Source organism: Sarcophilus harrisii, chromosome 4 (assembly GCF_902635505.1).
Source record: "Sarcophilus harrisii chromosome 4, mSarHar1.11, whole genome shotgun sequence".
Classification (NCBI taxonomy): Eukaryota; Metazoa; Chordata; class Mammalia; order Dasyuromorphia; family Dasyuridae; genus Sarcophilus; species Sarcophilus harrisii.
In genome coordinates this window covers 454,423,694-454,450,158 of record NC_045429.1, presented here as the reverse complement: position 1 = coordinate 454,450,158, position 26,465 = coordinate 454,423,694, and the positions used below count along the sequence as shown (strand labels likewise).

Here is a 26,465-nt window from a genome sequence, read left to right as displayed (position 1 = left end):
GGTCTTCCCCACCTCAGTGAAGTCAGCACTCGAGGATCGCAGCCCACTCAAGGATTCCCATCAAAGAACAGATTCTCCCATGATATAAATGACTTTACGTTTTTTTTTGGCCACAGGATTATTAACATAACAGAATGACCTTGCTGGGCAGCTCATTTATTACTGTTTTCTAGTCTTGATTCTCTTCAACTTTTGGCCTAAATGAACTCTAATATTCCTCCCAACACCGAAATCCTAAGATTTGTAACTGAAAAGGCAATCCTTTTCATCAACAATATTTTAGCCACTGGTGTGGTTCCTGAAACCACAGATTTCACATCATAAAAGCCTCTGTGGCAGCAAGTCCTTTGACCCAAGGGTGGAGAGAGGTCGGAGGCACTGAGAACTAGGGCCTCAAATCTAGACTACAATACTAGAGGAGGAGATACAAATCAAGTGTGTGCATATGAGTCCTTTCAAGTCAGGCCTGAGACTAGCCAGGTCAGAGAAAAATATATCCCTGTGCTTGTTCTGACAGGCAAAGGTTTGCTGATTTAACAGCTTAGAAATGGTACGCAGAGAGAGGAACAAATCTGCAATTCTCTGTAGAGAGTAATCACCAGTTAGCTTCTATCAAACTTGTTTTTAAGCAACAAGGAATGATCCCCTCTTTCCCAAGATGTGCAACAGGTGCAAGTCACCCCCAGGTATATCTCATTTATCCCTAAGAGTGTAATTTAGTTCCACAAACACCTACAACGTGCACAGCACTGCAAGGCACAAAAATGTGTGACCCCAAGCGGACACGTTTAACATAAAACAGACAAACACAAATCTAGGTCAAAGGAGAATGGACAGTGGGTTTGCAAGCTGGCGATTTCCAACTGGGAATTATGTTTCCTCCAAAGTCATACAGAGTTATCAGGTTTCCAGGTCTACTTCAATTGAACTTAACCCCCATTCCTAACATTGTTCCCAGGGAAAAGGCGGTCTCCATCACAACTGTAGATCTAAACATGCATCCTTCCCTTTCTTAGCATCATTTTGGAAAATACACACATCAATGATATGGTACTTTGAGAGTTTCCCAGGAGAAGGTTCCTCACTATGGAACAAAGGATTCTTATCCCCCAAATGGAGACAGCTCCGGGATCTAGACACCTTTATATATATATATATATATATATATATATATACTTCATTTATAGACCAGGTGCTCAAAAGAAAGGGGTTTTTTAAATGCCTATGAAATTACATTCATAAAACACCTGTGAAACCTAAGCACTGATAAACAGATAATGAAAGGCTGTTATCAGGGAATAACTTTTAAATTTACTAATTCTACTGACTACAGTCATGCCAGAGCCTGTATAAGTATAAGACAATTATTGCCTGTTGCTTCTCAGTAAAATAACCCATGTAGGCTAAGAAACAGAAATCTGAAGTGGGAAACAGCTGACATTTAGTTACTGGCTAATTCAGACATCGGTCACTGTCAACACTGGTCAACACTGGCTAAGATTCAAAATAATGTTAGGGAAAAGATAGCTTTGGATATTGTCATTTAAGGCAAGTTACATAAATTCACATTAGTCAGTCAAACCCAATCTTCACAGATTATATAATGTTGTATAGGGCTCTTCTCTGAGACACAGATCATGGTTATGGCAAAATATGGCAGAAAAATCTCTTTTCCTCTCTACTTAATTTATGGTGACCAAAAACTGTATAAGCGACTTTAGGTAGGCCCACAGGAAAGGCAGGACCAACTCCACGGCGATCGAACCTTAATGTAGTGATTAATCCTCTCCACTGACGTGAATCGAGCTTCTGTCTCTGAGGCCAGTCGAACCGTAAATTGGAAGAGCCCTGTCAGCTGTTGATAAGAGAAAACAAGAGAAGTGAAGGGGATGGTTTCAGAAAAACCTGGGAAGACTTCTAGGAATTGACGCCAAGTGAAATGAGCAGAACCAGGAGAACAATCCCCACAGCAACAACAATATTATAATGATGATCAACTGCCAAAGATCAAAGGAATCATGATGAGATGAGCTGTTCACCTCCACAGAGAGAAGGGACAGATTCAGAGGGCAGACTGAAGCATATTTTTTTCCTCTCTTACTTTTCTTCCAGAACCTGGCTAATAAGGAAATAATGTATTTGCATGACTTTCTATTTGTAATGGGCTTTATTTTCACGACTTCTCAATATATGAGGGAGGGAACAGGGAAATAATTTGGAACTAAAAATAAAATTCAATTTAGGAAAAAAAAAGACAATAGAAACGAATCTCTTTACAGAGATGGGGCTCTGCTGATAGAGGAAGTAAGTTTGGAGAAGGAGAAGCAGACAGTAGAAGCACATGGATTTTCGAGGTCTTGTTATTATTTTCGTCACTAGTCTGGAGAGCACTGACTTCCTGTGTCGACTCACATGCCTATTTTCCCAGTTAGACACTGAATCACACAAACTTTCTATAACAAATTGCTTCTTATTAAGTTGCTTTTTTTAAAGCTATTAGAAATAATCCACAACTTTAGCAAAGCGGCAGGATACAAAATAAATCCACATAAATCATCAGCATTCTTACACATCACTAACAAAATCCAACAGCAAAAGATACAAAGAGAAATTCCATTTAAAATAACTGTCAATACATATTTAAAATGTAGAGGATTGCTTGCCATCTGGGGGAGGGGATGGAGGGAGAGACGGGAAAAGTCAGAATAGAAGTGAGTGCAAGGGATAATGTTGTAAAAAATTACCCAGGCATGGGTTCTGTCAATTAAGTTATAATTATAAAAAATAAAAATAAGTAAAATATGATAAAAACGTAAAAAAGAAAAAGAAATATCACCACTAAATAAAATTTAAAAAAATATCACCAACTTAAAAAAATAATAATAAAATAAAATAACGTCAACAGTATAAAACATTTGGGAATCTACCTGCCAGGGGAAAGTCAGGAACTCTATGAGCAAAACTACAAAACACTTTCCACACAAATAAAGTCAGATCTAACCAATTGGAAAAATATTAAGTGCTCTTGGATAGGGCGAGCAAATATAATAAAGATAACTAAACTAGTCTTTTTATTTAGTGCTATACTAATAAGACTCCCAAAAAAATATTTCAATGTCCTAGAAAAAATAACAACAAAATTCATCTGGAAGAACAAAAGGTCGAGAATTTCAAGGGAATTAATGAAAGAAAAATCAAATGAAGGTGGACTAAGCTGTACCTGGTCTAAAACTATATTATAAAGCAGCGGTCCCCCAAACCATTTGGTATTGGCTAAATTGCTTTTTTATGGATGTACTTTGTTCATATACATGAACTTCTTCATGAGATGAGATCTCTTATAATAAAAGAAAACAGGCAAGATTAATAATAGTCATCCCAACTGAAAATTTTTCATTTTCTTTCACTCCTACCTATCCCTCCACTCAATTGAGGAGGAAGAGATGAGGAAGAAGAAAAAAGAAAATCAGTTTCTTACAACAAATATACATAAACAAGCAAAACAAATTCCCTGGACTGTGGTACATTTATATGTCATCCCAGATCCTAAAATCCCTCATCTCTGGAGAGTGGAGAATTTCATCTGTGATGTTTTGGAATTATGGCTACCTACTGAACTACTTACTCTTGTTCTAAGAGCTTTCTGTTCATTGTCTTTGCAGAAAGGATCTTTCTCACTTTTCTAAAAGCCCTCCAGACTGTTCACTTCTATAATTCTGATGTTACAGCATAAATGGTTCTTTGGTTCTGCTCATTCACTCAGGACAGTTCACCCCAGTCTCTGCATGTCACTCTGAAATCCAGGGTTTCCTCATTTCTCACCACACAGTAGACTCCATCACATTGACAGAGCACTGTTAACCATTCCCCAATTGCTGGGAATCTCAATTTCCAGTTTTGTTTTGTTTTTTTTCCGCCATCACAAAATGAGCTATATTCTAAGTATCCTTGTACCTTTAGGACTTTTCCTTCATCCTTTAACCTCTTCTGGACATAGGTCCAGCAGGGGTGTAGCTGGATCAAAGGGCATGCTCTATTTAGTGACCTTTTGTAGAGAATTCTAAATTGTTTTCCAGACTGGTTGTACCCATTCACCAGTCTCCCAATAATGTAGTAACGTGCTCATCTTCCAAGGCCCCTCCAATACCGATCATTTTCTTTTTTTTTTCCCCACTTTGCCACTCTGATGGATGCGAAGTAGAATCTCCGAACTATTTTAATGTGCATTTTGCTAATTATTAATGATTTGGAGCAATTTTTTAAATGGCTAGAAATAACTTGGTTTTATTTCCTTGAGGGTTGCCCGTTCGTATATTTAAAGCATTTATCAAATTGCAGAATGGCTTTTTCTTAGAAATTTCAATTAGTTTCTCACAGATCTTAGAAACAAATGGGAAAAAGCTGTTGCAGTTAATTTAACTGATAAAATTAATTTTAACAACCACAATGGCAAGGCCAAGCTGCTCTAGCTGGAGATGGCAGGAAAATGAGAAGCAAGAGGTTGGAAGTGAGGTGGGCTGTACCAGGGGTCCAAGCAAACTGGGGTCTGATGTGGCGTAGGCTCCCACATCACAAGCAAAGGAAGCCGTATCTGGGGGAATGCTAGGGGCCTCTGGGGATTATCTCTACTTCTCTGTCCAACAGGTTTCCAGGTTGTTTTTACATTAGCTACCACTTGGGGACAGGAAGTGCCTGGGCCTAATAACTTGCTTTCAATCTTTCTGTTTTTATTGGAAAATACAAATAACAAGAAAACAAAAATCATGTTGAGGATGTATCCTTTAGGAAAAAATGTGGGAAGAGGCAGATAATAAAGGGGGAAATCACGGAAAAGGGAGTTTCCATAATAAAAATATACCAAACACCATGTTTTTTGCAGAAATCTTTCTGCAAGTTATAGACTTTCTAATAGTCATTGAGCCATCTTGTTTCTAGGAAAACTTTGGCCAAGGAACAAGTGTTTGTTCGCTGCCGACTAAGGTCAGCCATAGTTGCAGCTCTTAGACTCAGCAGCTCCTGAGCTTGTCTGCATTTGGGAAGATCACTGGAAAGGAAGGTGCGCTTGGGAGATATTCTGCTTTCAGAGACACAAAACTCAGTGACAAAAAACACTCTATCTTCCTGAACAAGGAGGGAGGGAGAGAGGAGCCGTGGGGGCAGTTTCCTTGGGCACCAACCTGGACAGCGTAGGAGATGGCGAGCCCTGCGTAGGCCGGGGGGATCTGGCCATGCATGAGGACGATCATCAGCCCCGTGGTGGTGATCAAGGCGATGCTGATCACGTCCAGCCGCACGGCCAGCCACCGCATGGCACAGGTGAAGAGGAAGAAGGGAGCCTGGTTGTTGTCCAGAAGCTCCTGGTACCTGTGGGCCAGAGGACAAGCATGTCAAGCACATGGCCCGGCCTGCTCCCTGAGCAGCTTTGTGATCACATCTGCAGCCTGAAAACAACAGGCATGGGGACCAGGCTCCAAACAGGGGAGAGTCTGGAGGCCAATGACCACTTGCACGGGAACCCCAGGCCAGACTTTTGGTAAACAAGAAAACAAAACACGTGAGGGCGGGGAAGCTGGACTCTGCAGGTGGGTGGCCTTGTCAGTGCAAAGGCTGGACCTCCCTGCAGCTGGCCTCGCAGGTGGGGTCATGAGGTCCATCCCTCTCTCAGGGATGTGGCCATGTGCCTGGGCCTTTCCCAGCAGGGAGATTAAGATTAAGCAGCCTGACCTCTCCCAGGGCAAACCAGGATTTCCCTCCATTATTTGTTCTGAGATTCCTGCAGGGTAATAGAATCTGAATGGGAGCAGGCTCATCCCTATACCCGTAGGTCTCCCCCAAGCTTTGCAACTAATGTGCCAACCGAGAGGGCGACCGGCTCTCTCTTGGCCCCACGTGGCACTAACCTGTGCAGAAATTCCTGCCCTCGGTTGTAAGCATGAATGGTGGCCAGGCCCTGGATGCTGGAGGTGATGTGGGACAGAAAAGGAGACTGGGTGATGTTGTCCAAGCGTTTGAGCTCTCGAATCAGGACCCTGGAGAGGACACGGGGCAACCGTCAGGGAGGGCAAGGCCACCTTGGCAGCCCCAAGGCAGCAGGGAGGCAGCCCGGGCCTAGTCTCGGCAAAAACGAGAAGCCAAATTACCTGGACAGAATGTGCAATACGGCAAAGAAAACCAGGAGGGGCATGACTGCCACCAGGAACCAGGGGAAGACCCCCGCGATCATGCCAACACAGAAGAAGACCAGGATGACATTCTGGATAAACATTTCAGCCTGGAATGGGAGGCGGACATCAACTGGGGAGAAAAGTCAGAGAACAAAGGATGACGCACCCACAGGGCCCAGGGAGGCTCCAGCAGCCCGGCTGCACCACAGCCCTTCCTCTGGATGGTGCTCAGACTCGGAGTCTACCGGGGTGCAACCAGGCGGGGTCTGGCGGCCAGGGCCCACAGCCTGGCACAGCTGCCACCAGGGACGCCAAAGCTACACTTCGAGCCGACGTGCAAACTTCAATGTGTTCTTTTCTCAAATTCTGTACCCTTGAATTACTTATCGAAAGTGACAAGGGAGACAAACTTTCAGCGTTCCTAGACATGGGAGGGAGCTGCTGGCTGTCGGGTTGGATGGAAGTCATGGCAAAGGCTATGAAGGGAAGGGAAAAGGAAGGGAAGGGGGAAAAGGGAAGTGAAGGGAAAGGGGAAAGGAAAGGGAAGATGGGAAGGGAACAGAAGGGAAGGAGGAAGGAAAGGAAAGGGAAGGGAAGGAGGGAAGAGAAAAGAAAGGAGGAAGGGAAGGAAGAAAAGGGAAGGGAAGGGAAAGAGAAAAAGGAGGAAGTCAGGAAGGAAAGACCCAGGTCAAGTTCTAGGAAAAAAATACCTTCATCCATGTCCTTTGAAAATCGATTGAGGATCCTTCCCGTGGGGGTTGTATCAAAGAACTTCATGGGACTTCGAAGAATCTTTCGAAAAAGCTCATCATGGAGCCTGGAAGATGCCCTCAGTGTTCCCTGGGCAGGAGAGCACAAGACAAAGATGGGCTGGGGGGAGCTTGGAGAGTCATGATCCTGGGCTCCCCTGTCAAGGCTGAGGCCCCACTCTAGGTCAAAGCTGAGGCCCCACTCTAGGTCAAAGCTGCCCCTCACCTTTCCCTCAGTTCCCTGGGGTCAGCTAGGTCCCCCCCAACCCCCCGATCATGCTTCAGCTCAATCAGGGATGCCCGGATCCCCAGCACCTATCAGGAGTCCTGCCTTTTGCCTGGCTAATATGGGCACTATTCTATCTCCCACTCTGCACTTCTTGCTCAGGGAACAACAACTCCATAAAGATGAGCACAGTGACTGAAAGAGGCAGGCCCGAGAGCCTCCTGGGAAGCCAAGCCCTCGGCTCATTCAGTAAAGGAGACCCCCAAACTAGGGAAGCCACAGTCCCCAGGGCCGGGGCAGGCAGAGGGCTGGAGAGCCTTCCGCACATGAGAGGGCGGGCGTCTACCTTGACAAAGACGATGCCGCGGATGGCCTTCAGGATCAGCATGATCACCATGGAGAGCGAGTAGATCCTGGCGTAGTAGTGCATGTGAGGGTTGTCCTTCATGCTGTCGCTCAGCAGAGTCACGTTCCCCCTCGTCACCGTGGTGTTCTGTTTGGACACAAGGCCCCCCGGGTTAGGCTTTCACGGGCCGCTTCCCTCCGGACTCCTGCGGCCGAGAGCTCTCACTAAACACTATTCCCATCTCAAAGTGGGGCAACGCCTCGGGGACTTGGAGGTGACAAACACAGGGCAGGGTTAGTGATGCCGTGTCGCCCCATTTCTCTCCCTGTTCCTGGGTGAGGGCAGATAAGATTTTAGGACAAGCTCCTGGGAATCATCTCTCAGACCCTCCAGCTGGGGAAAACTGACTCCTGGCCTTGTTTCATACTTACTGGGAACTCTGTTCCCCATTAGCTGGTCGGTGATTTTTCTGCCTCGTGAGTTTAGGGCCTGAGCTCTTCCGTCCTGGGGAACCCTGGCCATTCGCTTCTTTTAAATGAAAACCAAAGAGGGTTCCCTCCTAAGGAATGCCTTAGATGGCTCCTCTCCTAGCCTCCCAGCTTCCACAGCTCCGTGTGCCCTTACCCCACTGCCTTGTTTGATCCAGTAACTCAACCACCAGGTGCTGAAGGCCGTGCTGCCCACGTTCAGGATGAAGAGGGACAGAATGAGCAGGAACGCCAAGGGGCCGCCTGCGGCCTGGATGTAGGTGCCGTACACAGACCAGGGCAGAGAGCCCTGCCCCTTCTCCTCTTGCTGCATCAGACGTCCTGGTTGAACAGGAAAGGAGACACGTGAGCCCCGCCCAAGGCCGGCCTTCCCCAAAGCTCGTTCCCAAGGTTTGGTGCCCAAGCTGAAGGTCACGAAGGCAACCGCCCTTTCTATCAACCGGCTCCTTCTCTACTCCCGCCTCGTCGGGGCCTGCCCATCATTAGGACTTACGGAGCCCGAGTGCTTTGCCACCACGGGCCATTTCTGACCCGGCCCAAAGACACCCCCAACCCTCCTCAAGACATGAGACAGTCTAACGGGCACCGTGGCCAAACCCCTGGCAGGCACAAGCTTCTGCCCATCTCTGGCGGGTCCTTGGTGGGCAAGGCTGTGCCCTCCCTGACAAGAACCTGACAGGTGCCCGCAACCCTTGAGGGCGACCAAGGAGAAGCCAGGACAGCTTGGACAGGAGGATGAGGATGGGGGCTCGGGATCACCAGCACAAGCAATCAGTCGATGTCATTAAGCCTCCACTACGTGCCACACTCTGGGCCAACTGCCAGAGATGCAGAAAAGGCAAAAGACAGTTTCTCGAGGAGCTTATAATTTTGTGAGGGCGCCAATATGCCAACAAATACGTACAAAGAAATGTGTGTAGAGAGTTAAGGAGACACCAGAAATTAAGAGGTTTGGGGAAGGCTTTGGGCCAGGAGGCAGAGGAGGGAGGGTTCCAGGCCCGGGGGAGGGACAGTCAGAGAGAAAGCCCAGAGTGAGACAGTCCCCCCTCAGATTACTGCTGGGGGTCAATGGGAAAGACCATCCCATAGGCAACCACCAAACTCCAGGGGCCACAGCAGAAGCAGAGGCCTCTGGGAGGCCATGGTATTGGACTGTACTGCAGAAAGTAAGGAAGACTTTGTTAGGGGCAGAGTTCTCTGGGAAGGGGGAAATGTAAGGGGAAATTGGACTATATAAAGACAAAAACTACCAATAAGATTTTGTTAAACAAATAAAACCTAATTATCATCTCAAGAAAGGGAAGAGCTTTAGCTTGCCTAGAGACTAGGCAAGTCACTTAACTCCAACTGTCTCAGCAAAAGAAAAAAGAAAAGAAAGGGAAGAGCTTGAGAAAGTTCTTCCTAGAGATGAGCACCAAAAATGCTTGAGTGAGCTGATACCCCAGGAAAGACCCTCAAGAACCCTAAGGCCCCAGTCACTAGCAATGGTGTCCCATAAACCTTCAGGCACTGCTGGGCGAGGTTCTTTTCCTTAACTTACTTATGTGCCAAAAAGAAGAGAGGGCTTCTATGTAACCCAGGGTGTGTGTGGGGGTGTATCTGTGTACATGTTTCTGTGTATGTGTGAATGTCAATGCGCCTGTATCTGTGTGTGAATGCCTGTGTCTCTGTGTCTGAAAATGAATGAGTAAATGTCTGTCTGTGTGAGTGTCTATCATGTGTGAATGTGTGTGTTGAGTGCGTCTGTGAGTGTAAATATGTCTGTCTGTGTATATCTATGTGAATGTAAATGTACGTGTGCATGTGTCTGTATGGAAGGTGTGTGTGTGTGTGTGTGTCAACATGAATGTTCCCGTGTCTCTGTGTGTAAATGCCTGTGTCTGTGAATGTGTGTGAATACGATTGTGTCTGTATCTGTGTGTGTGAATGTGAATGTCTGTGTCTCTGTGTATATCTGTGTATGTCAATGTGAGTGCTTCTGTGTCTGTGTGTGTGAATACATCTGCGAGTCTGTGTCTGTAAATGCATTTGTATCTGTGTGTCAATGTGAGTGCTTCTGTGTCTGTGTCTCTGTGTGTGAATGTCTGTGTGCAGGTGTCTGAATATGAATATGAATATGAATGTGGCACTGTATCCCTGGGTCTGTGAGAATGTGTGTGCATGAATGTGAATACATCTGTGTGTGAGTCTGTGTCTGTGACTGTGTGTGAATGTCTGTGTGAATACGAATGTGTCTGTATCTATGTGTGAGAATGTGAATGTCCGTGTGAGTGTGTGTGTGCGCGCACGCAAGTGAGTGTGTGTGTGTGTGTGTCTCTGGGTGTGTAAGATGGTAAGAGTGATCAAGGGGAAGACAGACGAGGGTTAGGGAAGAGACGTACCCAGGCATCTCAGCCTATCATGATCAAATAAACATAAAAAAAGTAAATCCAAGTTTTTTCCACCAATCTCCTTTTTCTATTCTTTGTATATGGAAATGGTTACGCTTGTAGATGTTAGAGTTCATAATAAAACTATTAATCTAAACTAAATCTCTGATAATTTTGAAAAACTAAAAAGATGAGACCACAGATGCCCCAGTGTGGCCTTTCTGTATTGCCATCCTAGTGCGCCGAGCCTCCCCGGCCTTAACATAACAACACTCACCCCAGTCAAAAGGCCCCTTTAGGGCTGGGACACCGGGCCGCGACCCACCCTCTTGGACTCCCGGCCTTAAGGCTTGTGGCCTCTTAGGAAGTTATTCTAGAGAAGCCCCTGTGTCCGACCCACCCCCCACCTCCAACACGTGATTCTCAATGCCGTCCTCACTGTGCCCAAACCCTGGCTCTGAGACCAGGAAGAAGCCCCGATGACTGAGCTGCGGACCCGCTGCAGACTCGATCTATAGTTGCTCTGATGTGACTCCTTCTTGTCCTTAACAACATCAGACAGACGGTGAGGAGCCATTTGCCACTGGGTCTGGCTGACATTTATGTTTAGAGGGAATAGCAGCGCAAAGACAGAGATGGGCTCCCGGGACCCCCGTGCCAGGTCCCAGACACACAGAGCGCCTGTGCCCCAGAAGGCAGAGAGCGGCAGTCTGTGGCCAAGGATCCAGGTCCAGTTAAGAACTAAAACCCGGACAAGGATGGTTACCTTCATCAGTCTTCACCACTTTGTCCTTCTTCAAGGATCCCACTTTAGGGCCCTTCTCTTGTGGCTTTTTCTGAGAACCGCTTGTCTCTTTTTTGGAGGTGATCTATTGCAACAACAAAGATCAGCCCATCATGCCATTGCTGGGCAAATACCCACAGGAAGGCCGGAGAAAGCACCAAGTAAACTGCTTCTCTGAAAAGCACAGACCGCCCAAAACACCTTCTCTGACAGCCCTTCTCCATCTCCCTCTCCCCCACTTCTGGTACCTCAGGGGCTGGCGGAACGGACCAATCCGTGGTTTAAGGACCAGCCCCCGCATGCAAACCACGTCCTTTCTTTAGTAGGAGGCATGAATAAAACTCATCTAAGCCGGGACTTCCTACCAACCCTCCTATTCTTTCTTCACATGTTTTTTAATCTGCTTCTCCTCCCTCCCTCCCTCTCTAGAGCTGTAGCAACATTTTGAAGATGCCAAAGTGCTCAGAGACCCTCCATAAAAGGACAGTAGAGCAATCAAAACCGAAACAGAGAACTGGTCCCCAGTGGGATGACCAGAACAGAGGCAGTCAACAGGGATGGGGTGGGGAGTGAAGGCTTACACACTCGGGCTGAATTAGACAAGTTATTGAAATGTCCAGACAAAATCGACATTTCCAAGGTTTTGTTTCTATGCTCGAGGAGGCCATCAAACAAACCCCCCCCCCCCCCCCCCCGCCCAGAAATGTCCGTGACAAAAGCTGCCGTGTCTCCCGGTCTTGACTTGGCCGGACCCTCCCTGGGACTTTTGTAAATGATATTCCAGGTTATGAACTTCCATCCCCTCCACCAGTGATCATGACAGGATGGCCACTTTGCCCCTGCCCAGCTAATGGGGTCCCTCTGGCAGTGACATCCCAGCGGGATCCCAAAATAAGCCTAAGACAGTGCTGGGCACAAGCTACAGGGACTGGTTTCCATTTTAGCTTTTTTCTGACCCCCTAGAGCCCAAGACATCCCAGAAGCAACAAGAATACAGACGACTCACCTCAATGTGGGGGGTCTCTCCCAGAAGCAGGTTATTAAAAATGGCCGCATAGTCGCCATTCAGATCCATCAACTGCTCGTGGCTGCCACGCTCCGTGATACAGCCCTCCTTCATAAAGATCACTTGATCACAGTCAACCAGGTACTGAAGAGAAAACAAAGGAGAGCCGGGCATCAGACCCGATCCCAGCCCAGAGCCCCCGAGGGTCCTCGTCAGAGGGTCTCGATTCCCTGGCCTGGCCCCAGCCATCTTCTTGGGCTCTCCCCCCCATCACCAGACAGTTCCTTCTCCCTCCGATCGAGCCCAAGTTGCCATCCTGCCTTCTGCAGGGGCCTTTCCCAGGACTCCTGAATCTTGGGGCCGCCCCCAGAATTTCCCATCTACATCTTGATCGTATCCGGTTGTTTGGAGGTGACCTCCCCCATCAGACTGCCATCTCCTCGAGGGCAGGGGCAGCCTGTCCTTTGCCTTTTTTCTCTCTGACCCACCCCCCCCACTTGGCACAGTGCCCAGTTCTTGGCCGACCGCCTTCCTGACAACGAAGGGTGCTGGGCTGGAATGCCTCCTCCCCCGCCGCACACTACAAGTGCGCATTCAGGTAGACTGGGGGGGAGGGGAGGCCCTCGGTTTTCCTTCATCTCCCCAGCAGATGATGATGTGTTCAAACATTTACAGAAAACAGCCGAGTCTGCTTCAGAGATGCCACATGGAGCGAGCGGCGAGACGGGCCAGATTTGGTTTCCCCACTATGAGTTCGTACAGGCTTGCCAAATGTTCTCCTGCCAGCCCCCATCCTGTTCCCAGACTCCAGGCCCTTCCCTGAGGACGCCTGACTCGCGCCCTCCCAAGCAGGCTTTTCATCCCCCGGCCCTGGGACTCGGAGGCGATTGACGAGGAAAAGCGAGAGCACGAGACTCTCCGTGTCACTCGGGGGCGCCCGGTACCTGGAGCTGGTGAGTAACAAACAAGACAGTCTTGGACTTGAGGTATTTTCGGATGGCACTGTTGAAGATGTGGTTGCCCACGTGGGCATCTAAGGCACTGAGAGGATCGTCCAGGATGTAGATGCTTCGGTCACTGTACAAGGCTCGGGCCAGACTGATCCTTTGGCGCTGGCCTCCACTCAGGTTGGCCCCACGCTCACCGATCTGGAACCCGAGAAAGACGTTCAGGCCGGCCTCCTTTCCAGAACGGGACCAAAAGGCCAGGCCAGGAAAGGGTGGTGGAGGCAACAAATATTTACTAAGCAACTAAGCGCTACAGAGAAATCAGTGCAACTACGATGATGACTTGGCTGACGGCTCTGGATGTGATTGAAGCTGGCCCCTTGAGCCCAGAGCTGAACCAAGCTCCCTGCACAGGTCTCTCTCCCCTGCCGCACAAAATCCAGAAGAGGGGGTACCGGGGTCCCACCTTGCCGGGGAGGGGCCCACTTCAGAAAGAAGACCATTCTCCTTTCCTCTCTTGGGGAGTAAAGAGCAGCTTTACTTCAGGAGGCGAGTGGGCCCAAGACACCAAATCACACCAAAGGGGCCTTCCTCACTGGGGGGCCTTAAAGGAACCCACTTACGGGAGAGAGAGGCAGCTAAAATCCAAATGTACCAAAGGCAGAGAAAGTCCCAGAAAACCAAAGGGCTAAGAAACCACACTGGTCAGCTCCTCCAGGCCTCTTATCTGACAGAAGGACAGGAGGGAGAGTGGGAGGAGACTGGGCCCCACATTTCACCCACTCTCTGGGCCTTGCTTTACTCATCGGCAGTGCAAAGATACTATTTTTCCCCTCTTTAAAATTTTATTTCTTCCCCAATTATATATAAAAAGAATTTGTAACATTTCATTTTTTTTTTTTTTTAATTTTTAGTTCTAAATTCTCTCTTTCCCTCCCTCCTTCGCCCCTGGCTCTAGGTTATATGTAGGCAGCCATGGGGAAAAGGCCAAGAGCTTTTCATTAAGATCATTTTCTAAATCTCAAGTGCTTTGAGGTCCCAAAACTCACTGCTCTGTTCCAAGTCACAAAGCAGAGACAGGGGCTAAAGCCAAACGCTTCCGCCACCATTTGTTCTAGGTTTGGGGGCCTGGCTCCTCCAGAATTTGCCCAACCTCATCCATGGGGGGCATGGGCCCTGGGCCCTTCACTTTCCTTACAGCTGCTCTGGGAGCTGCTGCACAAAGCACCCTTGTTCCTGTTTTAGGGATGGGAGAACGGAGGCTCTGGAAGAACGGATGGTCCCCATGACTGCACAGGCCAGAAGGAAGGGACTGAAGGAGAGGCTGGCCTGGGTGTCCAGTTTCCCCATTGGGCCGCCTTCCCCTCAAATGGTGGCCTGAGGTTTGGCCTTGCTCTGGCCGGGCCTGCCTGGACCCCCTCAATATCAGCTGGGGGGGCCACACCTGCACAGGAAGAGCGCCTGAGAGTGAGCGGCCCAGAGGGCCACGGCTCTCAGCCGGCGCAAGGGCTGCCGGTTCCTACTTGGGGGACTCTGGGACAGAGCCGGGACTCCCCGCAGCCTAAGCCAAACGCCCGCGCCTCCCTCCCTTTGGGTACCTCGGTCAGGTCGCTGTTGGGAAGGATGGCTAGGTCAGGCCTCAGACAGCAGCCATTCAGCACAGCGTTGTATCTGGAGAACACAAAGGGGCCGGGGGTCAGAGACGGCCTGCCAACGGCGCCAGCGCTGGAGGCTGTCTCGTCTCTGCTGACCCCAAGAAGGCGAGTCAGGAAGGTCAGAAACCAAGCATTCCTTGCCTTTCTTCATCAAACTCCTTCCCAAAGAGGATGTTGTCTCTCAGAGTGGCATTGAGGATCCAGGCCTGCTGGGCCACATAAGCAAAGGTCCCATTAACAGCAATGCTGCCCTCTAGAAGGGTCATCTAAGGGGGAAGAGAGAGACACTGCCAAATGGCATCACGCCCAAAACGACAAGCTTCGCTCAACACACCCAACATTTCCTAAGCGCCTGCTGCGTGCCGAGGATTGGCTGCGAGGAGGCAAGGGCCCTGCCCCTCAAAGAGCTCACGGCCTCCACGAGGTCAGAGCACGTGTCATCACAGCCCAGGGGAGTCCAAGAGCTCGCTAGGGGGTCACACTCTGTGGGAGCCCCTCTCGCTTTTATGGACGCCTGTGATTCAAATGCACGTGGGGACCTTTGCCCAGCAGCCTGTCGCTTTGCTGACATCCTAGCAGCCCCAGCAGGCCCAGCCCACACAGAGGAGGCCGCTGTCACACAGGCCGAGGCTCCGGGTCAGGAAAAACCTCACCTACAAAACTGACCTCCAGCTGCGCCAGGGAACACGGAAGGCTCCTGTCTCTGCTCCCCCAGAGCCCACAGCCCCCCCAACACCAGCCTCCCTCCATGGAAATTCCAGAGGGCACAAGTAGGAGCATAAGGGAGGGGGACACGGACAATGACTGTGGAATAATGAACGGCTCTGCATGCAATGAAAACTCTGGGTGACTGCGGCTTTGCAAAGGGCAGACGGGAAGCAGGGTTGCTACGATCTCAGGGGGCTGCCATCCACGATGGGAATCGGCATGCAGGATGCCCCCGGCTACCAAGTCTTTCAAAGAACAACTGGGAAATCAAGACTTCCTTGAGGCAAGTGCAGGAAGACAGAGAGGGTGCCCTGGGACAGAAGCTCACCTGGCCCAGGATGGCAGAAATCAGGGAGGTTTTCCCGCTTCCCACGCTGCCACAGATGCCAACCAGTTTTCCCTGATCCAATGCAAAGAGAGAAACACGGTCATTAGGAGACAATGCTGCACCCCTGAGATTCCACTTGTATAGGAAGCACTGTAGCTCCCCAGGAGCAATCATGACCCCAGTGTAATAACAGCATTAATTAAAAGCCTAATCTCCTTCCCAAACTTGCTGGGGCCACTCTCTCCCCCACAAATGGCCCCACGCCTTCTCTGACAAGTACAACAGTGAGCGTGCTGGTGAAGCGCAGAGCCCCGTCCCAGGCAGACCCCTTTTCTGGGCCTCTGCTCCCCACGTCTTCATCTGGGGACAAAGGAAATGAAGCCACCAGATGTACAGCCACGCAAGGCTGGGTCAGCTGCGCAACTGACATTTTCCTGCCTCGATGGTCTGAGCCCTTTAAAAAAGCCCTCACCAAAAATCTCGGCTTCTCTACCTCAGCAGCTCATCTCGCCCAGCTTAGAAACCAGACGGCACCTGCCGCAGGAGTGGGCCGGGGCCTTGGATTTCAGCTCCCCGGCCTTGGCAGGAGGCTCTCCCTGGGTCCGAGAGCAGCTTCCAGCTCCTAGCTGCCTCTGAACAAGCCAGGCCCCTCTCTGAGTCTGCTTCTTCCTCTACAAAAGGAGGGTCCCGGGCCCCCTCTGAGTCTGCTTCCTCCTCTTCAAAAGGAGGGTCCCAGCCCCTATCTCTCCACCCCAGGCACAGATGCTGCACGGACCTACTATGCGCCACTAGTCTGTGATGCTGCCTCGGGGACCAGGATTCCCAGGGAGCTTCCTGTGTACCTCTCGATATACTGACTACGGATTCTTGGATCTCTAATGCAGTGAACCTATGTAAAGCTGGAGGCTTTAAAGTGCAGGCTGGTTATTTCACCTTCCCCTTAAATGCTAGTAAAAGAACTTTAAAAAAACTCATATTCATCCTTCCCTCCCCAGCAAAAGAACAAAGCAAAGCGAGGTTTCAAAGTGTACTTTTCCTCTGATGTCTGGGGAGCCTCTCCTTGATTTCACTTGCCTGCATTTGAGGGCAGAACTGCTATTTTAACTGCCAAGCCCACGCTGGGACAACTCCCTTCTAGCGCCAGACACGGAGGTACCGGGACAAGAGCGACAAGCGTGCTCTGAATGGATAACTTTCCCAACAGGGACAAGAAATGAGACTGAACACAGCCTTTGGATAAGGGAGACTCGTTACAAAAGGGCCTGCTCCACGGCTAGCGCGCTGACACTACGCAGGAGGTGAGAGGGGAGCGAGTGCACAAGGATCCCCTCTGGGAAGAAATGGGCTAATTTCTGAGGAAATGACATTCCGAACCCCAAGCCAGGAGTGGGCTGTTACTGGAGCCTGGGCTCCCTTCTTCCTTGAATAATTCCTTTTCCTGTTGGAAGACTGGGAGAAGCAACTTGCTAACTTTCCTTTACTTGGGAAGATGTGGCAACAACACGTATGCTCACAGACTTTCCCAATAGGTAAGGTAAACTAAGGCACTGCTATGAGAATCTGGAATTGTCCAACTGGAAAACAAAGTTCTATCCTGAGCTATGGCAACCAAGGAGAGGCCCCTGGGCCCCATGCTGGGCTCCTGCAGCCAAAAGCCCTTCCCGACCACCTGGCCCCCCCGAAGCCCCGCTGGCCCCCCCGAGTCCCGCCAATCCTCTCACCTCCTCGATCTCCAGGTCGATGTTGTACAGCGTCCTCTGAAGGCGGAGGCCGGCCAGGCGGATGGGCCGGCCCTCTTCCTCCGGGCTGGGCCGATCGTCGCTGTCCACCAGCAGGTGCCCCTTCTGCTCGGCCAGCACGGCCTGCTGCTGGTCCCCATGCGGCAGCTTGGCCTTCTCACGCCTGCCCTTGGCGGATCTCTTGCCCTTTTTCACTTTGGGGCTCAGTTTTGGCGAGTTCTGGATACTGGAGTGGGAGGAGTCCCACGCCAAAGTGGCATTTCTCACCTCAATCGTGACGTGAGGACTGGCGGGTTTGTTCTTTACCATGTGAACCTCTTCCATTAGAAATAAACTCTGATAGGAGTTGTGAGAGAGGTGCAAAGATGGAACACTCAATCAAGACCAGGGACACAAGCCTAGGCGCACACTCATGAAGCAGAACACAGCGCGTTAGAGAACGGGAAGAGGCTCGAGAGCAAAAGGCCCCGTCGGGGGACACTAAGCGCGGGCCTGCCGCGGGCCCCAGCTCAGAGCAGAAGGGGGCCCGTGCCGAGCCCGAGTGCTAGGGGACGGCAAGAGGAGGCCGCTGGTCATCGGGCGGGGCAGTATGGTCGTTGGCTTCTCTCACGGACAAGCGTGAACGATGCAGGTGACATGCTACAAGAGCAAGGGATGAGATCAGCAGGCAAGGACAGTCCAGACCGCCAGCAGGCGCGAACTGGGGCTGGCGGGGGGGCGGCCTGGGGGGGCCGTCCTGGAGGGTGGGACGTCCCAAGCTTGCTTTCCTCCGCCCCCGCCTGCCTTGGACCTGCTAGGAAGGGTGGGCCCTGGCCTGGCCCAGGCCGTGGAGAGAGAAGAAGGCGGCACCCTGCCAGGCCCTGGCTAGCCTGCCTCCTGAGGCCCGAAGCAGGAGCTCAAAGCTCGACCCTCCCAGGGCTCACCAGGCCTGTCATGGACCCAACTCACAACTGAAACTCTCCTTTGGGACCTGGGGTCCTAACTGTCTTCCCCTTTCTCTCCTTAAAACTAACTTTCCTGCAACACTAAGCTTGGTTCTCAAATGCTTCCGATCAGTTACAGAGCGATGCCGCGGCCCTGCGGGCCCTGGACGAGCCTCCTAGCCGCTAGCCTCAGCCGCCTCATAAACAAGGGGTCCAGGCATCTGGTTGATCTCCCCCTCTCCTTTAGCTGCTGCCACTCGCTGGGGTCCTTTCCTGCCAGGCTGGGCCAAACAGGGCATCTCAGAGCCTGGGCTGCATCAGAAGCCCCAGGCCGGAAGGTCAATGCCCGCGCCAGCCACCCCGGGACCAACTGGCCAGGCCTCCTGCTAGGGGAGGAAGGGGGAAGAGGGACAGAGCATGGCCAGTGCCAGAGGGCTCAAAAGAGTCAAGGAAAGCAATGAAAGGAATCGGGAGATTAGCTTCCCTTGGAAAAATCCGAGGGCACGTGATCCAAAGGGTTGGACCAGAGTGACGAGGAGGAGAAGGCAGAGGCCGCTACCTACGACAGTGGCGCCAAGGGAAGACGAGATGGAAGAAGCCACGTACCTTAAATCTCTCAATAGACACGGATGCCTCCGAGAGAGACTTCACTGAAAAGGGGGTCACTTTCAAAGCGAATGTCATTGAGTTGAAGACAGTCACCACTGTGAAAGCCTAAGAACAAGAACGTAAGAAACATGAGAACACGAGCTTTACCCCTCTAGGACCCGGAAGCAACTGAGACTCCCACGTCCACGGGCTAGAGACCCCTTCTTAGAGCAATGCTTTTAAAAATTTATTATTTCATCAAATACTGCCCAATTATATATATACATTTTACTCACTTTTTTACATTTTTATTTCCAAATTGTCAGAACAATTTTTTTTTCTTATTTTATTTATGGAGGGCAAAGGCAATCAGGGTTAAGTAACTTGCCCAGAGTCACACAACTTGTATCAAGTCTCTGAGACCAGATTCGAAGTCAGGTCCTCCTGACTCCAGGGCCAGTCAATTCTCAGAGCAATGTTTTTAAAAGTCAAGGACTTGGGATTACCGAGGAAACCAATGATTCTGAAATCCAGTTATTGAAAAACGATCAAAGCAAAGTTCATGAATGGCAGGTTGAGTGATTGCTGTGGAGGATGAGAAGGAAACTCTTGCCCTCACCTCTGTGCCCTCTCACTGGGCCTGGGCCTGTGCCCACAGACTATGTCTGTCCTTTGGCTGTTGAGCCTCAAAGCATGGCAACACTCAGTTTCCTAAGCCTCAGGAGAGCCCGCTCACCTGAGCAGCGGTGAGATCGTAGCCGCAGATCATGTGCACAGAAAATGTCACCACACTGGCGATGACCACCACGATGGGGGCCACTCCCACAGAGATGCTCTGGAAGTATCCAGCCCGCTCTAGAATCCTGCGCTCCTCCTCTCGGATTTCTAGCAAGATCAAGCCAAGCATCAGAATACCCGGAGCGCAAAAGAGATGTGGGGACACAGGTCTGCCGATCACGCCCAGACCGTCTATCTAAAGGTCGTGTGCCAAAGACTCCATGAGGGAAAACTCTTGTCGCCCAGGGCCCACATAAATCGACTGCCAGAGCTGGAAGGGGCTTTCCAGGTCATAACTACTGAACTTTACCCCTCAGGAAACCGAGGCCTATCAGCATTCAGGCAGGTCCTGGACACCCCTCCCCCCCCCAATTAGCCCTCTCTTTCCACCCCTCCTCAATAGGAATTGGTCAAGGTGAATGTTTTGCCTCACTGGGTCCCCCCTTAACAGAGGAAGCCCTTTAGATACAGAACTGAAGAGGCCCAAGGTCCGCCTCATCTTCCACTGCTGTGACCCAAAATTTGTTCTACATCCTCTGCCTCGGTGGAGCTTTGTAGGGTTTCCACCTTAAGTAACGTCAAGACATTTCCTATCACATCCACGTCCGATTAGTCTGCCAACCTTAAAATGCAGAACTTTACGTTCCTAACTGGCCACTGTCACCCAATATATTCACTTGGCTTCATCCCAAATTCTGACAGGCAGGCCAGCGTGCTTTTGACCGAGTTCAGAGAAATGCCAGACAAGGACAGGGCAAGGGACGGTGACGGCCGCCACAAACAACCCAAACCCATCAACGCAGAGGGCTGTTAGAGACACCCTTGACAAATGGCTTCCTAGAATTTCCACCCTGCTTCTCCAGCTATCAGACAGATGTTTAGAAGGGGCGTCCTCCCAATTCTGATGGAAGTAGCTCTCTTTGATAATGAGATGAGACCAGTTCCATGATCTTGTGATAATGAGAACCCTCTACACCCAGAGAGAGGACTGTGGGAACTGAGTGGGGATCACAACAGAGCATTCTCACTCTTTTTGCTGTTGTTTGCTTGCTTTTTGTTTTCTTTCTGTTTTCCTTTTTAATCCGATTTTTCTTGTGCAGCAAGAGAATTGTATCTATGTATATGTATATTGGATTTAACACATATTTTTACCATGTATAACATATAATGGATTACTTGCCATCTAGGGTAAGGGATGGAGGAAAGGGGGGGAAAATTTGGAATGCAAGTTTTTCAAGGGTCAATGTTAAAAAATTATTCCTGTATATGTTTTGAAAATAAAAATAAAAACAAATCATTATTTAATTATAATAATAATCAATATATTATATATTACAATATAATTAAAAATATAAATAAAATAAAATATTAAAATTAAAAACTAATAAAAAAATTTAAAATTAAAAATAAAATTAATAAATAGACAGATAAATAAATTAATTAACTTAAAAAAGAAAAGAAGAGGCCTCTTCTATGTGGTTGAATGGTGGAAGAGAAAGGTCACCAAAGAACAAAGTTCTTAATCTTTTCAGTAAATAATTAGTTCTGTGACCTTCTTTGTAAAACAAGGTAGGAAGATAGAAGCCTCTTCGAGGATACTTCTCCCCCTACTAAGGGTCTCCAGTGCCTCTAGAATTCCCAGCTCCCAACCAACTGTGAACTCCCTTTTCCCTTGAGTGGATGGGTCATAAACCCCACGACATCTCTCCCCCACCCCGCCCCAACAAAGGCCTTCCTCCAACTGCGGCCTATTAAACCCTCATCTGGATACTCACTCTGGACATTCTGAGAAAACGCTTTGACCCAAGCATACATTTTAATAAATTTAATGTAGTTGAGAACTTCATTCATTTTCTGTACTCGATGATCTGTGGCAGCCACAGCTTTTCTTCTGAAGTAGGCAGTGAGCCGTGAAACAAACATCTGAAAGGAGACGAGATGCCAAGTCAAGCCAAGCGCCAACAAAGAGCAAAGTCACCACGGCCCCTGCCGGCCGGCCCACCCATCTCAGGGCATGGCTGGCTTGGGCTGAGCTTCTTGAAGGGCAGGTCCGGCCACCGAGGCGTTCCTCCAAGGCCTCCCTATTTCTGCTTAGGGCAATATTCTTACGCTAGAAGCCCCAATCAAGGAGGCATCTGCTTCTGGGAATTCCCAATCCAATCACATTAATGGTCTCAAAAATGGCAAAATCCAATGAAAGCAACTGAATCCACAATGAGAGATCACCAGAATAAAGAGCGGGGCCGAGTACAGTAAGACTGTTCACTCACCATTGCTGGGTAAAACAGGAGGAAAACAAGGGATCCCAGGATGGCTGTTGGTCCCAGAACAATGACATTATACACCATGCCCAAGATGGCCACGATGGGGCCACCCGCTAATAAGCTGCCCACCGCCGCTGCCTCGAACATCCTCAGGCCATCGCTGGAACACAAGTTGATGAGCTGAGAAACAATGAAGCAACAGAGGGCGCAGTCAGAAACAAAACTTATAGATGGGTGAAAACACAGAAACGCCAAGCGTGCGGGCGCTGGCGGAGAGGCAGGGAGCTCACCTCCCCCAAGGACTTCTCTTTCATGTTCTTCAGCTTCAGGATCTTCTTAAATGCCATGGTCAGGATGGCCCCTCGAAGGCGCACCCCGGTTCGGTAGTTCAAGGCCCACGTCAACGTCAGCGACCAGGACCGGATAACTTCCGTCAAGAAGAGGCCCAGGACTAGCAGCAAACTATACGGGAGGTTGGACTCTGTGCCCTGAGTGTACTCCAGGAGATGTTTCACCATAAAGGCCTACAGGGAGAAACACACGCCCATGTGAACGTCCCTTCGGGCCTCCTGTGCAACTCAACAGTTTTGTGTTAAGTTAGAAAGAGTGGGGAGGCTCTCACTCAAGGCAAGAGAGAGAATCCGTCCCGGAGACCAATTATCCTGTGGGAAGACCTCCCTGACCCCAGGAGATAGTTTAGGGCATTCCAGAGGGGCCGGAGCTACATCGGAAACCCGGTTGCTTCTAGAGAACGCCATCTAAACCTTCACGTCTTCTAACTTAACATAAATCTGTCTGTGAGCCAAAATGAACATTAAGCAGTAAGATCGACCGTATTTTCACACATTAAAAGTTATTTCTTTAAGTGAAATTAAGACCTTCTTTGAATTGTTTCAAACGTGCTTAGTTGATAAAAAGGAACAGGGTACCTACAGTTGTACTGGGGAAGAGTGAGAAGAACATTTGCAAAATATTCCTGAAAATAAACATCAGCAGTTTAATAGAATAGTAGAGAAGGGCAGACAAAACAGACTTCCCCCCCCATCGGCCCGCCCCACTCCCTAGTCCCTCCCTGAAACAAAAACTTGTTACCTCAGGTAGCATATCCCAACCACCACCTGCGGAGGGAAAGCAGGACCACCGCTGGCCAGCTCCAGCTCTGGGGCCTGTGACGCGGGAGCACACGCACACTCACACAAGGCACACTCAGCAGCACTATTAAATACCAGCAACTGAGGAGTAACGCACTTTTATTGAAAATAAAAAAACACAAGGACCATATTCAAAGAGCATCTCACAAGGCTGTACAAGGGGGGAGCATTGCAGTAACATACAGTGTAAACATACAGAGTGTTGTACAGGGCTAGCCAGCTAACAGGAGGCCTCGACACTGTTCTTTAGCTACACACACAGCGGGTACAGAAGAGAACCAAAAGTCCGCGGGGAGTACCCCCTGCTCACGGCCGGCAGGGGCTTGGCAAGAGGCTGGAGAAAGACCCGCTCCCATCAAGACCTCGCTGCAAAGGCTCTAAGAACGCCGCCTCCAGAGCTGCCCTGCTCCCAGTGGCCGGAGCTACTGGTGCAGGTAGAGCCCGAGGAACTCTCTCAGCTGCTGCGCAAGGTCCCCTGAGCTCTAATCCCCGCCCCTCACCAAAGGAGGACCTTCAGAGTCTTTTCAAGTCTTTGCAGCTAAAAGAGATCTTGGGGGAGGAAAAAAGGAAGAAAGAAAAAAGCCACTCCCCAACCCCTAGAGGAAGAAAACCTCACTGAACAAGAAAAAACTCACTACGGTAACAGATAGCTGCAGCTGTGGGCCCCGTGGGCCCCCACGCCCAAGGACCAAGGGAACCGGAGCCACCAGGAGCGGTTTTTCCTGGGGGGGCTAATGTGACGCCCAGAATTCTTCCTGGATAATTTGGTATTTTTCATTAGTGACGTACGTCCACTAGATTCTAGGATACTCCCAAGATGAAATAGGTTTCACACTCAGCTAGTGGACTCCACCTGTCCCCTCCCTGGGTTTCGGGCTGGCCTCCAGTGGTGGGGTCACAGCTCCACACAGCGGGGTCGCGGATTTACTAGGGAGGACATTGGCTTCTTTTCCAGTATTCAATCCAACATGTGGAACTGAGTCACTGAGTGGTTAGGGCCGGAGCCCCTTTTTTCCTCCTGTGAAGTAACTCAGTAAGCGGGCAGGGCAGTAACGCCATGCGATTGTTGCCAACAGTCTCCTCCAAAGGAAGGTGAAATGGCCAGCGGGTTGGTGAATTGGCACTCTTTCCTTCTAAACACCTCTGCCCAAATGCCAACATTCAGCACCTCCCGGGAGCGGGGGAGGGAGGAAAAAGGTGGTTACGAGACACAAATGCTTAGAGCACGTAAAATGTTCAAAGGGAAAAAGAGCAAACAGTCAATTAAAGAAGTTCTAAAACATTCAGGTTTTCAAAATAGTTACATTTCAAACCATTTCGGTATGAGATAAAATGAAAAGTTTGCATGGAAAAAAAATCCAACCAAAACTTAGAAAAAGAAAAAAGAGTCACAGCGTTATCATTTAAACTTAAATAAACTGGAAAAAAGTCGAGGTTTGTTAGCAAGGCTGGCAGCATTCAGGGTCTGGCTCTGGGAAGCATTCCCGGTGAAGAAACAGGACCTTACCTGTACTCTTGGCGAGAGAGTCCACCCAGCTTGATTCTCTCATTCTGATCGCAGGCTACAGCCATCCTGAAAATTCTAGAGAACAGCTTCTGTCATTGGTCCCACTACAGAGACAGCCGCCCCCACCCCCCGCCATCCAGCACCTGACCGCCCCGAACGAGCAGCTAGGGATGGGGGACAGTGGGAGACTTACCTCTAATGGCTTCCCACTCTCCCTCCCCCGAAAAGGCTCCCAAAGGAGAGTGAGCATTCAGTGAGCGCTGCAAGAGGCGGCCCCCCACCATCTACAGGGTGAATACTAAGCCTTTCCACACAAGTGCCTGGGCAGGACTGGATTTGAAAGGGCAAGTGATCCGGAAAGGCTCAAAAAATACCCTCAAGAGCAGAGGCATTAGGCACTGCTGGGTGCCCACAGGCCAGGAGTCAGATCTTACAGACAGCGGCCAGCCCTCCACCCACACTAGTGGACTTTAGAAACACCGGAGAGCGTGAAGATACCCAAAGTGCCTCTGGAGAAGCTGATTAGCTTGGGAAAAGCTAGAGTAAGTAAGCCAGAGGTTAAAAAACACTAGGTTTCATTGTCTTAGCATAATTACTGACTTTCTGTGGCTCAGTGGAGAAAAGGCAATAAACATACTTTGTATGACTGGTAGATTTTTTTTTTTTTTTTTAACACGTTCTACCTTAAAGCTTCGGTTTATTTAAGTTGCCAAAAAATGTGCCCCAAGATCCAAACGGCTGTACCACCAAAAGGGGGATGCTCCTTAAAAGGGCCTATACCCACAGCAGGGCATACTCCTGTGCCCAGTGCCAATGCACATTATTGGCCTTGCTCCTGGCATCTCTCACTGACATTTCTATTTCTCAAAATGTTAATTCGGGTCTAAATCTGTTACCAAATGTTTCCATTAGTTATCCTTTTGAGCATGAGTAATGTGGCCTGGCCTTGGGCTGTTAAGGATTCCCTTCTGCACAGGGATGGGACGGTAGTTAGCCAGCACTTGCCAGAAAGCACCGCTTACCGGAGTTGGCAGAAAAGGGAGAGCTTTCCCCTTCCTGAAAAGTGAGAAGGCTCCTGGCTCACACTGGGGACGGGATGGGCTGCCCCAAAGTTGGTGGCTTAAACCCCTTGGTCTCAGAGAACACTTATGCGAGGGGTCCGAGTCAACTGAACATGCACCAGCAAAGAGTCCCCACAACTCCTGGCTGTCTCCTCATGACCTGTACCGGCCATGCAGCCGGGAGAACCTGCCTCAGAATGGAAGGAGGAGCTAGCAGGATGCCCAGAGTAGGGCAGTTACCGGCCCCTGTAGTGAAGCAATGACAGAAGCTCTTCTTGGGGAAGACGGTCGATCCTATTAAAACCCCTGCTGCGAGTGGTCAATGGCATTACATCGGGTTATGTGGCACCGCGTGCTCTGATTTACACCAAAGTCTCGTTACCGTTCCAGAAAAGGGAACAGGGCAAAACTCTCAGGTATAATTAACAAGGAAAAAACCCTCTGGAACTGCCTGAAGCTAAGGCACCATGCACGACAAGCGGGTACTTACCCAAGCCATGACCCTCCAGTTTAACCCCCCCCTGGCAAAGGCGCACTACAAGCAGTACTACTGCTCCCGAGGCCGCCAGGCAGGTTGGTAGAGAAAAAACCTAATCAAGGTCTCCAGTGTAAATCAGCACGGCATAGCAGGTGCGACAAACGGGCAACAAGAGAGAGGGTATCAGGGTCAAGCTGCCTCGTATGA

The 26,465-nt window shown here is 49.7% G+C and overlaps 1 protein-coding gene across 5 annotated transcripts in view; it reads right to left on the bottom strand.

Moving 5' to 3' along the window:
• Positions 1-26,465, bottom strand: part of ABCC5 (ATP binding cassette subfamily C member 5) — a 50,672-nt gene that overhangs the window by 6,000 nt on the left and 18,207 nt on the right. For 4 of the 5 annotated variants that reach the window (XM_031968123.1, XM_031968124.1, XM_031968121.1 and 1 more), the window contains exons 6-24: positions 22,352-22,585; positions 22,068-22,241; positions 21,573-21,720; positions 19,757-19,905; positions 19,039-19,146; positions 17,492-17,845; positions 15,771-15,842; positions 14,876-15,000; positions 14,678-14,750; positions 13,077-13,280; positions 12,133-12,276; positions 11,109-11,211; positions 8,110-8,294; positions 7,486-7,632; positions 6,875-7,004; positions 6,141-6,294; positions 5,901-6,029; positions 5,178-5,364; positions 1,766-1,855 (exon numbers count right to left, since the gene is read on the bottom strand). In XM_031968123.1, coding sequence (XP_031823983.1) covers positions 1,766-1,855; positions 5,178-5,364; positions 5,901-6,029; positions 6,141-6,294; positions 6,875-7,004; positions 7,486-7,632; positions 8,110-8,294; positions 11,109-11,211; positions 12,133-12,276; positions 13,077-13,280; positions 14,678-14,750; positions 14,876-15,000; positions 15,771-15,842; positions 17,492-17,845; positions 19,039-19,146; positions 19,757-19,905; positions 21,573-21,720; positions 22,068-22,241; positions 22,352-22,585 — 2,910 coding nt within the window. Of the gene's footprint in view, positions 1-1,765; positions 1,856-5,177; positions 5,365-5,900; positions 6,030-6,140; positions 6,295-6,874; positions 7,005-7,485; positions 7,633-8,109; positions 8,295-11,108; positions 11,212-12,132; positions 12,277-13,076; positions 13,281-14,677; positions 14,751-14,875; positions 15,001-15,770; positions 15,843-17,491; positions 17,846-19,038; positions 19,147-19,756; positions 19,906-21,572; positions 21,721-22,067; positions 22,242-22,351; positions 22,586-23,294; positions 24,795-26,465 lie in introns of those variants that run through there. The other variant, XM_031968125.1, reaches the window with a different exon arrangement.